The 18,617-nt window shown below is 45.4% G+C and overlaps 1 protein-coding gene across 1 annotated transcript; it reads right to left on the bottom strand.

Annotated features, from left to right (window-relative positions):
- Positions 1 to 3,262: 3,262 nt before the first annotated feature.
- On the bottom strand, positions 3,263 to 4,822 carry hrh1 (histamine receptor H1). The gene has a single exon (XM_062987174.1). It carries the CDS (start codon positions 4,820 to 4,822, stop codon positions 3,263 to 3,265), a length of 1,560 nt encoding a protein of 519 aa, XP_062843244.1.
- Between the last annotated feature and the right edge of the window lie 13,795 nt (positions 4,823 to 18,617).

The raw sequence follows: 18,617 nt of genomic DNA on the forward strand, positions 1-18,617 counted from the left end.
CGCTAATATAATTAATGTAGGCATAATTAATGAGTCTGTGAAATTGAGTTAGTCAACCTTAATCAGCCTCAACACTTCATACACTCAACATCTGTCATAACGTGTTATAACAGCCTGAACGAAACTCAATGTAGCTTACAAAATGATGATACACCAGGCTTTAACAGTGGCAGGAATGCTTGGCATCAAACGTGGCAGAAAGCCTGAGAGTGTTGGCAGCACTTTATAATATTGCTATTAGCAATTCACAACAAAAAACACCATATTTTTAATATTTTTACTGTAAAAGATTGTTCAGTTGTATTTGGTGGTTGTGCAGTTAAATGTGTATGTTTACACACACTTGCAGGGGACGTGGTACTGTACGTCATGTCATTTCTGGGGTTTCAATGAAAACTGTATTTTAAATAAATGGAACACGTGTCCCTGTCCAAGAAAAAACAACAAACAAATGAGAATATAAAAATGTGTAGCCTACATTTAATATTTTCCTCTTCAGAATCCTTCAGCCTTTTTTTGTGCAAAATAACGACCGCCTCCACAGAATGAAAGTCACAGCAATTGTCGATCAATATAACTGAGGGACACGTTCACCTAAAAAAGCATTGATCTGAGGTGAAACTGGAGTGGTAATAAATCCATTATTGGCAGGTTTATCGTACAGCATCTTTACCAGATTGCAATTCTTGACCTTCATTGGCATCACCAGTTTTTCAATAATTAAATTTAGCAAAGTTCACATAAAATAGACTGTCCTGATTCTGCTAGCCTGCTTTATTGACCAACATCAGTGCCCCAGCCATACAAATGCTTTCATCTATTGACTAAATGGCCTCAAATTCCCACAGACATACTTCAGAGTCTTATGGTCAGGTGTCCAAATAGTTTTGGCCAAATAGTGTAAGAGAAAAAGTCAATAACTAGACGTACACCACGAAACCAAAAATATGTGGACACACTCTAACTAGGCTGTTTTAATCAAGCGTACTGTACAGTTTGAAATGACAACAGTAAGTGCAGTTATGTTGTAAAGTAAAAAGTGTCTAGGAGCAACAACAGCTCGGCCACAAAGCCACACAAGCTCACAGAACAGAAGTGTAGCGTAAAAATAATCTCTAATTTAAAAAGCAGCACCAAAACAAGATCAACAAAATCACCATGAACGATGCCAAACGTCAGCTCTTGTGGTCTAAATACAAAGCCACTGGACTCTGGAGCGGTGGAACGTGTTCTCTGGAGTGATGAATCGACTACTCAGAAGGAACTCCACATGCCTGCACAGAGCTCTGACCTCAACTCCATTAAACACCTTCCAGATGAATCGAAACGTAAATTATGAGCCAGCCTTTTATTCGTTCAGCATCAGCGCCCGACCTCACGAGTGCTCTAATGACTAAATGAGCACTGATTTTCACGTGTATGCTCCAAAACCTTGTGAAAAGACATGCCAGAAGAGTGGAGGCTGGTACAGCTGTACCACTTTAGATATAGTAGATACGCCACAAGCTCATGGTCAGGTGTCTATATACTTTTGTCCACATGAACAAAAAAATCTGGTGTTTATTCTAACAGAGTGAATATTTGGTTATTATTAGCCTGGTGCAGGAGGTCATGTTTTCCTACACTGGGGGGCTAATAAATGTTCAGCAAATACGTGCAACACAAATAGGGAAGTGTGGAGCGCAAACAGATGGTGACTTTATAAACGGCAGGCTCGGACACACACTGACCGGCCAGGAAATCGCACAGTCCAGCAGAGGAGCCAAAAACACTTAAATAAATGAAATGATTGTAATGTATGTGGTGGCACGGTGGCTGGCGTACAGCAACAGGGCTCCTGTGGACACAAGTTCCATCGCTCCACAGTCAGGAGATGGAGGAGTTCACTTGCGAATCAATCCCCCCCCCCCACCTTTTAAAATCATGCCGATAGTTGCTCTGAGAGTAAACACATTTGTTGCATCCGCTCACAGTTCCAGGAATGTTTTTCTGTGTCAATTTCTCAATTGCAGTAAGAAAACAAGAAGAAATAAATTTTTAAAAAGCAGAAATTCGCCTGAAAGAACCAAACGAAAGAGAATAAAAACAGACCAAATGAAATTTAGATTTAATTTTATTGAACCTTCAGGCCGCGTTTGTAGAGATGCTTTAATCTGATGCAGATTACGAACATCCTTTACCATCCATCAGAAGCACAAAAACACCCAAGAGCACCAGAAATATGAGCCGTAACCAAACACACACGATAACACAAAGAGCCGAACGTAAAACCTACGGTGGTCACACAGCGCGGCTTTAATAAATAACACAAATACAGTTTACGAGTCAAAAATCAACACGTCTTTTGTCTGAAAGCTGTCAGAACGTCATGTACTTTATTAATTCATTCATTGTCTGTTTAATCACTGCTTTATCCTGGTCAGGGTCGCAGTGGGGCTGATTCTTTGGGTAAAAAGCAGTTAACGCTCTGGACAGGTCGCCAATCACAGGACACACACACACACACACACACACATACAAACGAGAGCCTTTGATGGACTGGCATTTGTTATTAGATTGCATGACCAGGATAAAGCGGTCGTAATGCAGGGTTTAGAAATGCAGGGTTTGTATCCTATACGGCCAAAAGTATGTAGACACCTGACCATGAGCTTAAGGCGCATCACATTTTAAAAACCAATTTTATTAAAATTGAGTGACCAGCTATAATAAGGCTTCTCACAAGACTTTGTCTGTGGGAATCTGTGCCCGTTCAATTAAAAGATGACCGTATTTGTATGGCTGGGCACTGAAGAAGCCATACGAAGAAAGCCTCAGGTAATGTTCCAATTCATCCCAAAGCTGTTGAGTTGGGCCACTGGAGTTTCATAAAACCGAGGGGCACAGCCATGCTGGAACAGGAACATAAGGGCCTTCCCTAACATTTCCCTAATCCTTTATATAACTAATTCATTACACGTTAGCAACTGTTGCGTCTGAAACACATGAATTACATAATTAGAAGGGGCGTCCCAATACTTTTGTCCATATAGTGTATTTTTAAGAACCGAAAAACAAAAATATGACAGCAAAGCTTCTCCCAAACTTCCTCAGTCTAATAATTCTGGTATCTTTCATTTCTGGCTTTGATTGGTAGCAAAGACTCAAAACAAAAATTTTGGGGACAACTTGTGGAACAGAGAAGCTTTCAGACACAAAACAGACGCCACGCCTTTCACCCTCACACTGACACCGATATTTAAAAAGTCGGACACGAGAAACGTCACTTCTGGAGGCGAAAAATCTTCTTGAAGACTCTTTTGAAGTTCTCGTTGCAGAGCGGATAGATGAAGGGGTTGAGCGTGGAGTTGATGTAGCCCAACCAAATGGTGAACATGTGGAGGTCGTGATGGACGCACGTGTTGCACAGCGCCATCACCATGAACGTGATGAAATACGGGATCCAGCAAACCATGAACGCGCCGATGATAAAGCCGAGCTGCCGGGCGGCTTTCTGCTCTTTATGGACGCGCATGTTCTGGACGCACTGTCGGGACTGCTCGCAGAACTTCTGCCACGTCTGCCGCAGCGTCAGGGTGTTGCTGTTGTCCATGGTCGGACCCTCGTCGGGTCCCCAGGACTGCCTCGGCCGCGCGATGGGGTCGTCGTTGCTCAGAACCGTGGCGTGCTGGTGAACGTCCGCGTTGGGAGCGATCTCGCAGATGTTCGCCACCGAGTTTGGAACGAGCACGTTACAGTCGTTTACGGATACGAACATCTTGAGGTCGGGGTTGTCCTCATGGTGCAAAATCTGGCAAGGCTGCTTCGACGGCGTGTCCACGCTGTCGTCAGGACCTATGGAGGAAATCTCGTTGGGTTCTCGTGAGGTTTTCCTCATGTGCTTTGCGATCTTGAAGAACGATGTCCTGCGATGTTTGGATTTGTTGTCTAGTGTTCCCTCGCTGGTGTCCTTCGAGTTGCAAGGCTGCTCCAGAGTGTACTGATCCAGCAGGTTGGCATTCCGTGAGAACGCCTGCAGGGTGAGGTCCTCCTCCTGGGCGGACTGGCAGAACGTTTTCGGTTGCTCCAGGTCCTGCAGGTTGCCGTCCAACGCTACCTTGGCGATGGTGACGCTTTCCCACTGCTTGTAATGCTCTCGCACGGAGATGAAAATCTGCGCGTAGAACCACAGCATGAGGAACGACGGGATGTAAAAATTGAGAATCGCCGTGACGACCTTGAACCACGTGACGAAGCGGAAATCCGTGTCGCACTTGCTCTCCAGCTCCGGCTTCTGATCCACCCTGGCGAACATGCGCCAGCCCAGGATGGGAACAATCCACGTCATGGAGAGCAGCCACGCGCAGCAGATCATCAGCGTCGCCCGCCCTCGCGTCCGGTACTTCAGGTATCTCAGCGGCTGCCGAACCGAGCGGTATCGATCCAAGCAGAGGATGAACAGGCTGAAGATAGACGCCGTGCTCGCCACGTAATCCATCACCAACCAGAACTGGCAGACCACGCGACCCAGTTTCCACTCGTCCTCCAGCAGGTACACCAGGTTCAGCGGCATCACGGTGGCACCGACGATAAGATCCGCCAGGGAAAGGCTCACGATGTACAGGTTCCCCACCGTGTGCAGGGTGCGTTCCTTTCTGACAGCAAAAAGAACCAGGATGTTCATGATGACGGTCAGAAGACACAGCGTGCCCAGGATGATGCCCAGCACGGCATTATTCACATGATGCTGCAGCGACAGGGACGTGTTTAAGTACGTGGCGAGGCTGATGTTGGCACGCTCACACAGGGTTCTGTCGACCAGGCCGCCCGTCTTGGACTCCATCTGATCCTGTCGCTCCAGTCACCTGATGTCGAAGGTCTGGACAGTGCCGTTCACAAGCTGGTCATACCCAGACATGTCCGTAATAACAGTCCCCTGAAAAAAGCAATGAATAAACGTCAGTTCTGATCATGATACGACCTATCTTCCACCCAGAGACAGTAATGTCAAAAAGTTAATCCCCCCCCCACCCCCTTCCCCAAACTAAACTGGGCGAAAGGTAGTTCACTGGGCGAAAGGTAGGAAACACCCCGGACAGGTCGCCAGTCCATCACAGGGCACACACACACACACACACACGGAGGAAACCCACACGGACACAGGGAGAACATGCAAACTCCACACAGAAAGGACCCGGACCGCTCAGGCTGGGAATCGAACGCAGGACCTTCTTGCTATAAGGTGACAGTGCTACCCACCGAGCCATTATAGTTAATCCCATCAGTGTTTACTGCAGAGGTCAGGACTCTGTACACAGCGGACCAGCGATGTCGACCATACATTTTGAAGCATATGGTTTGTTTTACATAATTAAAATAATATCATTAATATAAAGTTAGCAATAAATATAAGAATTAGGAGAGATATACACACACTTTTGATCTTATATACTGTACCCGCCCCCTGGGGTTCACAAACTTTTCCCCACATACAGTCGGTACAGGTTGTACATGTGAAAGATCAAACGTCGAAAGCATCTCAAAATCGTTTTCAATGAAATTACGGCGAGTTCGCCTCCCGACGCCGTTCCTCATCAGCGCTCCTCACACAGAAAGGAAACAAGACCTGGTCTGGTTGCTAAGGAACGGTCTCTACACACCCCTCACCCTCCACGAAAACGCCGGCAGTCACCTTCCTCTCTACCCTCTGCCCGCCGCACTTCACGCCCTTTGTGTTTGTTTATGATCCAAATCAATGTAAAGTGAAAACTTACACACAGTCACTGTTTACAGAACTCATCGGGGTGTTTAATTTGGCACCCTTCCGCCCTGTCTGGCACCCCTGTGTGTTGTGTCGTACCTGGGGTCTTTACCACCCCCTCTTAAATGCAAAAAAACCCAAAGTTGCAAATTGAGTACTGGAGATGAGGCGCTGGTTCTGCTCCCCCGCATCACGAAATCAACACGCTTTACATCCACACACAAACGTCAGAGGAGTTTCAGCTCAGGTTAGGTTTATAATTCACAAACACACAGCAAAAAGGGGCTGGGTTCGATTCCCGGGCTGAAAGGTCAGGGTCCTTTCCGTTTGGAGTTTGCATGTTCTCCCTATGTCTGCGTGGGTTTCCTCTGGGAGCTCCGGTTTCCTCACACAGTCCAAAAACATGCAATCAGGTTATTCTGAGATGCTAAAATTGTCCTAGTGTAGGTGTGTGTGTGTGTGTGTGTGCCCTGCAATGGACTGTCCGGGGTGTCTCCTGCCCTTCACCTAATAAATCAGACCCACAGGAACCCTGACCAGGATAAAGCGGTGATAAAACAGACATGGAATTAATGTTTTCCGCAGACACAGATTCATGTTTGGATGGTAATTTGACGAAAATGTAAACAGACGTAGTGTTGCCGGACGCTGTGACTCAGCTGGGTTAGAATCTCAGCGGTGCTATCGGCCGGCCGGGCGAACACACAGACACATATTAGCCATATTTGGGGTGACAATAGCAATTCCAGGTGCTTCTTTTTCAATACGGGAGAAACGTATAAACGTCTAAAAAAGGGTTAGGGACACCTGGGTTTCTAAACTCTCTGGTTGGCTTAGCGCCCCCTAGCAGGCACAATCGGCCAGACAAAACTGGCCACTAGTCTGCTGGGTGGGTAAAGACCGGTCTAAAAAGTGGGCGGGGTCTTTGACTGTGTAAAAACCCTGGGTAGAAGCCGAGGCGCCTGTACAGAAGTGGAGGAACGTGGAGATCAGCGCGGGCGAATAAGAAGTGCTCGATGGACCGCACATGCATCAAAGGGAGTGTGTGTTATGCAAATATACCCTCCTCAGATGGGATCAGGGACCCTGCAGTGGAAGATTAATTGGCTACGACAAAAATCGTAAAAAGAGAAAGCTGAAGTCCAGATTAGGAGTTTTGGACGTGTCTCAGTATCTCCGTAGCCACTCCGGGACCTTCAGAGAGTAATAAATCCTGAGACAGAGTGATTGATGAAGCTGCACCACGGGCGAGAAGGATTGATCACGAGCGTGAGATTCATCCACTCCGTTTTTTACTTATAACGTCTTATGACGGTGCAGCAGGTAGCGTGAGTGCCACACAGCACTGTAGTCCTGGAGACCTGGGTTTGATCCCTACCCCCCGTCACTATTTGTGAGGACTCTGATGTGCCCTTCCTGCGTCCTTAATGTGGCGTGTGGGTTCATATTTGGATATGACGTCAGCATCATTTACATTTACATTTTCAGCATTTAGCAGACGCCTTTATCCAAAGCGACTTACATTACAGTTACAGTATACAGTCTGAGCAATTGAGGGTTAAGGGCGTTGCTCAAGGGCCCAACAGCAGCAACCTGGCAGTGGTGGGGCTTGAACCAGTGGTGGGGCTTGAACCAGCGACCCTCTGATCACTGGTCCAGTACCTTAACCACTAGTCTACAGCTGGCCTACATCAAACAGTGTGTACTTCACTGTATGGACAAAAGTATTGGGACGCCCCCTCTAATTACTGAATTTGTGTCTTTCAGCCAAACAGTTCCTAAGGCAATTACATGCTTCCAACTTTGCAGCAACAGTTTAGGGAAGGTCCTTCCAGTTCCAGCATGAGCAAGCTCTATAAAGACAAAGAAAAACTCAGTTTAAAGAAACTCCAGTGTCCTGCACAGAGCCCTGACCTCAACCCCACTCAACAGCTCTGGGATGAACCGGAACATCGACTGAATCATCAGCGCCCAGCTCTAAAAATGCTGAACAGGCACAAATTCCCACAGACGTACTTCAAATTCTTGTGAGAAGCTTCTCAGAAAAGCGGCTGTTATTCTAGCTGAAAAGCTCACACAGAAGTCACAAGATCACGGTCAGGTGTCCAAATACTTTTGGCTGTATTGAATTGGCTATGTTATGGGGTTGCTTATAAGGTTTATAGGGCATCTAGGTCATTTTTAAAGGGTTTATTTTCGACTTTGTGCCAACATAATTAACGGCAGGAGGTTTCTCAGATGTGATGATGAAGCACTCGGTCGCCGGGTTCGTGCCAGCGGCTCTTACAGGGTTTGATTTTATGTGGGTCGGATTATCGAACAAAAAAATCTTTAATGCGACATTTATAAGCACAAAGCTTCAGTGCACTGGGATTTAAACCCACAACCTTCACATCAATCACTACGCATAAAGAAAATCATTGATTTGTTGATTTTATATCACGATTAGTGACGCGGGGTCGGACTTTTACTCCGCGTGACTCCTAACCTCAGAGCCTAAAGTTTCAACAGAATTCTAAGCGGCTGCGTCTCAAATCTCACACCACTGTACTGGACGTCATGTCTAATTAGCACTAATGGTTGCTACACGCTATAAAGTTTGGTTCAATTTGAGACACAGCGTGGAAATGGTGTGTAAATATTATCCACCGAAGTAAAGCTCACCAGATGACAGGTAAATCTGAAGTTGTTTCTCATGATGCAGAAAAACAAACTATTATTATTTTTATATAAGATATAAAGAAATAAAGTGCAGACTGCTATGCAGCATCAAAAGAAATGTCTGTACAGTATGGAAATTGCAGTAATGGTGCGCTGGAGCTGAGTGGTGAGCTGTTAGCATCAGAGAGGATGTAAAAACACGACATTAGTGCATCAAAACACCTCCGGAACTGAAGTGGGGTTTAAAAACACCACATTTTTTAGCACTTGATATACAAAAAAAGCCTGGGTTTGATTCTCCAACTTGGCAACCGGGGTCCTTTCTGTGTGGAGTTTGCATGTTCTCCCTGTGTCCATGTGGGTTTCCTCCGGGTTTCCTCCCACAAGTCTAAAGACATACAGTCAGGATAACTGGAGCTACTATAAATGACCCTGTGTGTGTGTGTGTGTGTGTGTGTGTGCCCTGTGATGGAATGTGTGATACCTGCGTGTGCCAGATCTGCCATAATTTTGCACAGGATGATGTAATAATGTAAAATTAATTAGTAAATACATGCTTGTGCACACATAATCACCTATCTGAGCAAAGGTATTCACACCAGCACCAAATACATACTTGCACACACAATATTATATTCGACCCCCACATACCCAGTGTTTCAGGTTGGCACCAGATCTACCAAAACCATGAAAAATGTATCAGTGAATACATGCTTGCACACAGACAATCACCTTTCACAATGTATTAATCAGCATATCTGACCACAAATCTGGTTGAATATGATCTGATGCCGATGCACCGTTTCAGGTCAGTCTTTGTCTGTTAGATCTGCGGACGAGATGCGGTTCGAGATGCGTAGAGCCGCGATCGAGAGTGAAAAGCTTTAAATGCCACATTTCGATTCTGCCCGTTATTCAGACGCATTCTTCCCGCTGACAGCGTCAGTATCTCCACACAGAGAGAGATTTCCATTCTCATTGTGCTCGGGTTCGAGAGCGACATTTTAACGATGAATAATAAATGACGGCTGGATGGAATTCTGCTCCGAGAGCTTCTTTCTTCAAAACCGTTTTACTCAGAATCAAGAAGTTTAGTGAAAAGTCGTGACATTTCAGCGATTCTCCAGACAGCAGCTTTTATTCACGACTACTTACAGAGAGAATCAGTCTGAGCGTCATCAGATCTGCTTTTAATCAGCGAATATTAATGTAACGGATTAATTCTGTTCAATTAAAGAGGGTTTTATACACAATAAAAAGAAAAGTATGTGGACACCCCTTCTAATTACTGAATGCATGTGTTTTCAGCCACTAAAGTTGCTAACAGGTGTTTGCAGCAACAATTTAGGGAAGGCCCATTTCTGTTCTAGCATGAAGCAAGCTCTATAAAGAAAGTCCAGTGTCCTGCACAGAGCTCTTTGGAATAAATGGGGTACAAGTTCCCACAGAAATACTTCAAAGTCTTGTGTTCTTCTCAGAAGAGCGGCTGTTGTTCTAGCTGAAAAGATCATAATTTAAATTTTAATACCAATCATTTTTTAAATGTAATGTCCAACAAGCTCATGGTAAGGCGTCCAAATACTTTTGGCCATAAAGTGTCTATAGCCCCTCACCAATAATGAGTTCTGGTGTTTCAGCCACACCCACTGCTAACAGGTGTATCAAAACAACTCCATACAATAAGTAACATGCTTCCCATTTTGTGGCAACAGTTTAGGGAAGGCCTCTTCCTGTCTTCCTGTCCACCTGTGGGATAGTTTGGAACAAGTACAAGGACAAGTAAACCAGAAGAGCGGCTGTTGTTATAGCCGAAAAGATAGGTCGCTCTGTTTTAATATCATGTCCAACAATGGTCAAGGTCATGGTCAGGTATGTACATTCTTGATAAGGTGAATGGCCAAAAGTTTGTGGACCTTACCCCCACTTACACCCCACTTTAAAAAGAATAGAAAGATGCCTGCGCCTGCACTCATGGAGCCCGGTGGGTTTGGCTGTGGCGTATTTCCGGTGCGTCCGCATTATTATGAAATCGAACTGCGATCGATCGCTGTTAACCTTTATCCAGCGACTCTGTGATCGTAATGATCAATAATGTGTTTGATGCGTGTGCAGAAATAACATACAATGTCAGGACCCAAGTCACAATGTAAATAATAAGCACGGGACTCGTGCAGTCAGTGCTGGTGTTAGAAGTATGTCTGTGGGAATCTGTGCCCGCTGTATTTCCGGGTGCTGACTGATCAGTTGATGTTTCAGTTCATTTCAGAGCTGTAGAGACGGGCTGAGGTCAGGGCTCTGTGCAGGACACTGGAGTTTCTTCATGTCTTCATAGAGCGTGCTCATGCTTAAAAAGGAAAGGGCCTTCCTTAAACTGTTCCTGCAAACAAGAAGCATGTCTTTTCCTTGATATAACTAAATTACTACACCTGTTAACAACTGCATTGGCTGGAACACATAAATTCAATGATTAGAAGGGGCGTCCCGATACTTTTGTCCATACGGTGTTTATGATGTCTGCTGGGCGTTTTTTTGTGAACACCCGCCGTTCGTCTGCAGCGCCGAAATTACAGGAGGCGGCGTGGAACAGTGGGGTTTTAAAAGCAATAGCAGCATGACACCAAGGTGCTGAAATAAAGCTGGATCTGAAAAGTCTGTACGACGGTACGGAGGACGGAGACGCCGCCTGATTGTTCCAGCTCATTTTCATTCCACCTGCCGTTTTCATTTCCTCTCGCCGTATTCAGACTCGTGCATAATGAGAGCCGTTCCACAATTAAACACCTGCAGCAAAAATCTATAACACGTGTCCGAAAGTATGTGGACGCCTGCCCAGGACCAGGATTGTTAAACATCCTGTTTCACACAGTTTGGGGCGCTTTAGTGATGCAGGGGTCTGGCCCTCGAGTTCTAATGCCAGGTGGAGCTATAAACCTGGCCGGGTGCCTACACCGGCACCCTGGCTTCAACCCCATCTCACACCTTTGGGATGAATTGGAACAACTACTGTACAATGACCAGGCAGAAGAGCGGCTGTTGTTAGAGCCGAAAAGATCACACACAAGTCACTTTGCACAGGCAGGGTCGGCTGTGCCTGCGGGGAAAGGAAAACGGCACAGTGGCTCGGTGGCTAGCACTGTTGCCTTACAGCAGGAAGGGTCAGGGTTCGATTCCCAGGTGGAGCGGTCCGGGTCCTTTCTGTGTGGATTTGAATGTTCTCTTCATGTCTGGGAGACGCACCTCAAGAACTTCAATTATGACCAAAAAGGCACAGATTCCTACAGCCACACTCCAAAAATCTTTGGACTGGAGTGGGTCTGGTGTCACCCGGAAACACTGAGCTCAAAACAGCAACGCACCCCGAGAAAAACATCCACCCATTCACTCATTCACACATGCCTCTAACATGTAGTGGAAAAGTGTAAGGAAAGTCATGCAGACAAAAGAAGAACATACCAAACTCCAAGGATCAAACCCAGATTACTGTTTAAAAATAAACGTTATTTATTCTTCTATTATTATTACATCAATAAAAACATTGATTTATTAAATAGTGAGACATATAAAGCAAATTGAAATAATTGGACGCACCTCAAGAACCTCAATTTTAACTAAAAGGGCGCAGATTCCTACAGCCACAGTCCAAAAATCTTCGGATTGGAGCAAACACACACACACACACACACACACATATATATATATATATATATATATATATATATACTGTATATATATATATATACTGTATATATATATGTACCTACTTTAAATATAACCGTCATTTATACCTTTATTTAATAGTGAGACATATAAACGAATTAAAATAACTGGATGCACCTCTAGAAGCTTAATTTTAACTAAAACGGCAGATTCCCACAGATGCACCCCAACAGCCTCAAGAACGTCAGATGCACCTCAAGAACCTTAATTCCGATCAAAAGGGCACAGATTCCTACAGCCTTACTCCAAAAATCTTCCCGGAAGAGAAAGTGCCGTTCTAGGAGAAACAGGGGTGTGTGAAGGTGTCCATGGTTTTGGAACAGGATGTCCAACCAGCTTACGGTCTGGTGTCCACATGCTGGACCATGAGCAACAAGTCCAGGGTTTAAATCTTGTAAAGAAAATGAAACTTGTGGTGGAAGCTTCCTGCGTCTGCAGGTCTGAACCACCTGTGGAGCAAAACGCTGAAACAAACTGCGCTCCAGATCGCGCAAAGAACTCAACAGCACCTTCAATCATTCACTCACTCACTCATTCACTCACTCACTCACTCACTCAATCATTCATTCACTCATTCACTCATTCATTCATCAGTCAGTTAATGACAGAACACGATGATAGAATGAATATAAATAAACTTACCGTGCAGACTGATGAGCGACGAGCGCTCCAGACGCACAAGCGCTCCAGTACGCGCGCGTGTGTGTGCGAGAGGTTTCTGCGTGAGTGCGCGCGCGTGTGAGTGTGTGTGTGTGTGTGTGTGTGTGAGTGTGTGTGTGATCGCACTTGATGTACTCCATTGAATCCATCAGCAGGTATAGACGTATGTTTATTTATTTATATACATTCCTCACGTGTCTGGATGTCCACGTGTTCTTAAAGAAAACAGGATTGTTTGGACCAGCTGACCTTCGGCCAGTGCTCAGGTGTCCATTTTTTATGCCTGGTTGCTCTTTATATCCTTTTTTTGGGGTGGTGTGGGTGATATTAATGTTTTGCAGCTGCCAAGAGGGGGCGTCCTCGCCGATCGAGGACACTCGCGCTCCAGCCGATCGCTTCTTTTCACTGCCTGCCCACATGCTGTTCCTCGACCGGAGGCCGCTATTGCTCCAGCGACAAGGAACCCTGTTTCAGTCGTCGTCCCTCCCCCTACAGACGCACAGCCGATCGTGTGTCTGTGCAAGCGCCCGGCCGGCTGATAGCAGAGCTGAGATTCGAACTCCAGATCTTCTTATCTCAGAGTGTTTTGTTTTAACCGCTGTGACACTCAAGCGGCATCAGAAGGCGCATTACTGATGTTTATATGGATTTCCTCTCCATTTTCTCTCCTGATTTAGCATGCAGTTCAGCACTGTGTACGGAGAGACACACCCTGAGAGCACTCTTTTCTCAGCAGACACCATCAATCAGCCAGCAGAGGTCGTAATTGCACCAGTCATGAGTCGGATCCTTCTGTGTAATCGGAAGATCGGAAAATAAACGCGGCATAATGAAACCTGGGCCCTTCATCCAGGCTGGTTTACTCTCCCAGCATGCATTGCGTGGGAGCGCCGAGGCTTAATGAATCGGGTTAGCTCTTGAATCGCAATGTGTCACCCTGCGCGGCGTGGTGCCCTTCCGGACGCCGAGATACGAGGGTCTAATTTAGCAGATCTGACCATATCGTGTTTGATCTGAAGAGAGATAAAGGAGCTCCGGCTCTCGGACGTTCCATAATCAAGTATCTGAAGCTTCTGCTGAATAATTGGTGCCTCTTTCGCCACAACCCCCCCCCCAGACGCCCTCTCGAATGAAATTAGCCTGATTTTCAACACTGTTTGTTCCCGGACGCCCGGAGGGCAATCAGTCCGTCGCTTTGATGTGTTTGTCAAATCAACCTGTGTTATGAAAACAGATCAGATCAGAGGGGGAGCGATCAGAAACCGAAGCTTCACATAATGGTACAAGTATCGTTAATTATCCTTCAGTTCATTCATTCATTCATTTATTCATCCAGTCATTTACACTAATCTCTTCATCCTGGTCGGGGTTACGAAAGGTCAGACGAAATCTAAAATCACAGGTACGAGGGCAAGGACAGTGTGATAACTCATCTCACACATTCATTCATTCATTCATTCATTCACTCACTCACTCACTCATTACTTCAATCACACTCCCACATTTAATAAGTCATTCAATCACTCTCACTCATTCACTCACTCACTCATTCCTTCAATCACACTTCAGCATTTAAAAGTAATTCACTCGCACTCACTCACTCACTCACTCCTTTATTTATTCACTCACTCACTTATTCACTCCTTTATTCATTCACTCACTCACTCACTTATTCAGTTTCTCACTCACTCACTCCTTTATTCACTCATTCATTCACTCCTTTATTCATTCACTCATCATTCACTCACTCACTCACTCATTCAGTTCCTCACTCACTCACTCATTCACTCACACACACACACACACTCACTCATTCACTTAATCATTCGCTCACTTACTTACACTTACTCACTCACTCACCCACATGTTGCACCATAACTTGTCCTGGAGACCTGGGTTTTATTCTTGCCTCTATTCCCTGTTTGTCAGTTTGGCATGTTCTCTTTGGTTAGCAGGTGGATTATTTTGCCCCTTGGTGTGGCTAAACCAGATCAGCCAGACATCAGCTCCAACCCAGAGGCTCGAACCCAGGTCTCATGATCTGTGCACCACCAGCGAGTCCCTGTTTCATGAACACGTCTTTAAACTTTGTCAAATGTGCTCGACAAATATTCAACAAACCACAGTTTGGTTCCAAAATGCAAATCAGGTGCCGCAGTGCCAGCTGGTCCAATTAGTGCCAAGTTTACAGAACTGTAATGACTTCACGACAATGGCGCCGCCGCTCCGTCCCCGAGGACACCGGGAGCTCGGTGTGGCAAAAGTGTGCAGACGAGAGTCAATTTTCCATCCAATTTTCACCGTGAACAAAAAGGACCAGTTGATTCGAACACTTGTCCACATGCTGCCAAAAAAGTGCCCAAACGTGTGAATAGAGTGGGCATGAGTGCCATCCTCGACTCTGACACATAAACACATAATGAGGAAAATGTCCAGCAGTTAATATTCAAACATTAAGCACTCTGGATTTGATTTGGCAGCGGTCACAAACTTACTCACTTTATTATTTGCATAATTTGAGGACGCACGGACGAAAAGTCAATTAGCACCAGCGCCAAGCTACGACTGATTAAAACCTCGGTCTGGCTGGTAGCCACGTACGAATACGAAGCCTAGAACCCGGCTTTAGAGGACAAGCGAGTCAGAAAGTCTCACTGAGGAAGATGACAACCACTGAGCGAGTGCACGAGATGGCCAGAACAAAAAGGAGCTCCTGAACCACATCAATCCCCACACAGCCTGAATAGAATAGAATAGAATAGAATCCATACACAGATAATTCAACATTCAGCACTCAAGAGCGAGCCTTTCAAATAATAAAATCGGAATAAAGGAACAATGAAAGTGGATGGTAAACAGGGCGTCTCTAAACACAGAAACAACAGACCATTCTGCATCAGTGAAGACCGAGCGATCAGTGGACCGAGCGATCAGTGGACCGAGCGATTCAGCATCATGACTTCAAAAGAAAATTGTGAAATAGTGATATTTATAGAAAACCTTCCACTTTGAGCGCATTTGAGCTCAGAATGACAGGTCATGGCGTGACGCCGTGCTTCCTCCGCCAGCCAGAATAGTCCTCACAGCAGGGCATGAATCGACGTGGGTGGAGCGAAGCTTCATTACATACTATTCACAGAATGTCATGAAATATGGATTAAATTCACACGGAACGTCCTCAGTGACTCACAGGTGCAGCATGTGCAAGTCCAGGTTTGATAAATCTCCACGTGGACGTAAATATAAAACCCAAAATTTATCTAAAAACCTTCGTAAAACTCTATTTATCAGAAGCACAGAAGACCAGTTCTGACTGATCTGAGCAATGTGTTACACTTTTTTCTGTCCAAGCCTTTAGAAACAACAGAATGGAACTTGTTCCTGGACAGAGATGGACTTGGACTCCTTTCAAATGACTCGGACTTGACTCCTGACTCAAAAAATTACTTTTGGACAAGTCAGCAACATAAGTTACTTGTGACAATTTTATATATATATATACTGTATATATGATCTGACATCATTCTGATCGTGTCATGTCCTGCTCTCTAATAATAATAATAATAACGCTCCGGCAATGTTTTTTTTATTTTTTATTGTCTATTTGTTCTCACTTTTTTCCACCAATTTTTATTTCTATTCTAGTCGTGTCCAATTACCCTGATTGTGTCCTCTATACTGATTCGACCCTTTTGCTGCTGACTGAGGACGCCACTCAACTGACTTGCGCCCCCTCCGGCACGCAATCAGTACAGCCTGCATTTTTCACCTGCACGAGCCGAGTTCATACACCGAGAGACACTGCGCACGGAGGGTCACACCCCCGTCAATGTTATTCCTTAGCCCTGTGCATGCGCCGTCAGTCAACCAGCAGGGGCCGCAGTCGTACCAGTTATGAGGACCTATGCTCCGACTCTACCTCTAAGCCCCTGAACAACAGCCAAACGTTGTTCATACTGCCGCCCAACCCGGTCGGAAAGGCAGAGCTGAGTTTCGATACGATGTATCTAGAAACCCAACTCTGGTGTGCTAGCATACTTCACCGCTGCGCCACCTGAGCGGCTCGCTCCGGCCATGTTAACCCACAACACACGCAATAGATACACAAGCTAAGGTAAGCAGTGGTTATGGATTTTTTGCAATGAAAACAAAACGTCAGTTGAAGCTTTTAACTGGAACCTAGGAAAGTAAAGGCACGAAGTAAAATGGCTAAATACACTCGCTAATCTCTTGTTGTTTTTTATCTGAATTTACAGATTATTTCTTTATTTCTATGCTACATTTATAATATATGTTTTGTGTAGATTATATTGACTCGTGACTTGACTCGGACTCGTATTTGTGACTTGTGAACATCTCTGGTTAGTGGTCCAACACCTCCTAGAAACATAGGACACAGGATATTATGGGGCAATTTAAAGCTACTAATCCACCCTCGGCACATTTTATGGAGACAAAAATAGGGAGTGACCTGGTCTGGACAGGACTGATTTGATTCCAGGTCTCCAGACTCACGTTGCTGTGCGGCACTTAACACCTTTAGGTTTCAAGGCTTGATTTAGATTCCTCTGGCTGTATGGAAGTAAATCCCTGCAGACGTGTTCCAAAATCTGTGTATGTAACACGGCATGGACGGTATATACGCAGCTTCCCTTATTCAGCCCTCAGAGCTTTATATTAGGAAAAATGCTGACATCTAGCGGCTGATTTGTGAACTACAGCACCACTGTGATTTATTTATTCCTTACCACTTTAGTCTGGTCAGAGTCGCAGTGGGTACTGTGGCATCCAGCAACACTAAACAGAAACGTAGCCAGGACAAGGTACCAATTCATCTCAGGCCATCACCTACACTCCCTCACTCATAACTAGAGGTCATTTAGAGCAGCCAGTCCATCTTCTGCACTTCAGTGGGAGGTTTACGATTCAAACCCAGGACATCAGGACCCACGTTGCTCTGCAGCACCCACTGTGCCACTGTGCCACCCTTTAATTACATATTCTTTGTAAAACTGTGTTGAATCCTGGTCAGGATAGCAGGTGGTCCAGGAGCACATGCAGTGCAAAAATGAAAAGCAACTAATCCACCATCTGCATGTTTCTCATGGACGCAGGGAGAACATGTGAAACTCCAGACAGACCTAAGGTGGGTTCCTATGTGGTGCACACTCTGCCAGCTGTGTCCAAATGGAAAGGTTGTTACATTGGCTTGTGCCCTGGAGACCTGAGATCCTTGTCTTTTATCATTGGCTTTGATAAGTTTGGCATGTTCTCCTCATGTCTCTGTGGTTTCCGTTTAAATAACCAGTTTCCTAGGATTGACTGAATTTCCCCCGGGCTCAAATTTGCCCTGCCATGGATTGTCACCCTGCATGGGTTGCACTTCTGCCCTGGGTCCAGGGTTTCTGGATGGCACAGGACCCACCACGATCCTAGCCAGGATGACCTCATTAAAAATCCTCATTGAAAATATATAATGGATTTTTCTTTATTCACCACATGTGGGCAGCATAGCTTTGTGAAACGAATGCTCAATAGCAACCTGGGTTTGATCTTCGCTTTTGGCCACCGCCTGCGATGAGTTTAACATGTTCTCCACGGCCCAGCATGGTTTTCCTTTGGGTATTGGTACTGCAATTTTCTTCCAGCCTGCCGTAATCATGCAGGAGGTGGAGTGAGCAACGAGTTTTTAACGTGTGGGAGAGTTTCGCCTTGCATCCACTTTGAGTCCAGCTCATTTCCTGGTGGCTCCAGACCCACCTTGACCCTGACCAGCATGAATCACATGAGCCTACTAACTACGGCTGAATGAAGACGTTCGGCTTCATGACGTCCTCAG

The sequence above is a fragment of the Trichomycterus rosablanca genome, chromosome 24 (assembly GCF_030014385.1).
Source record: "Trichomycterus rosablanca isolate fTriRos1 chromosome 24, fTriRos1.hap1, whole genome shotgun sequence".
Taxonomy (NCBI): Eukaryota; Metazoa; Chordata; class Actinopteri; order Siluriformes; family Trichomycteridae; genus Trichomycterus; species Trichomycterus rosablanca.

Coding starts and splice junctions, on each gene's coding strand:
- hrh1 (XM_062987174.1), bottom strand. CDS start 4,822: ATGGAGTCCAAGACGGGCGGCCTGGTCGACAGAACCCTGTGTGAGCGT.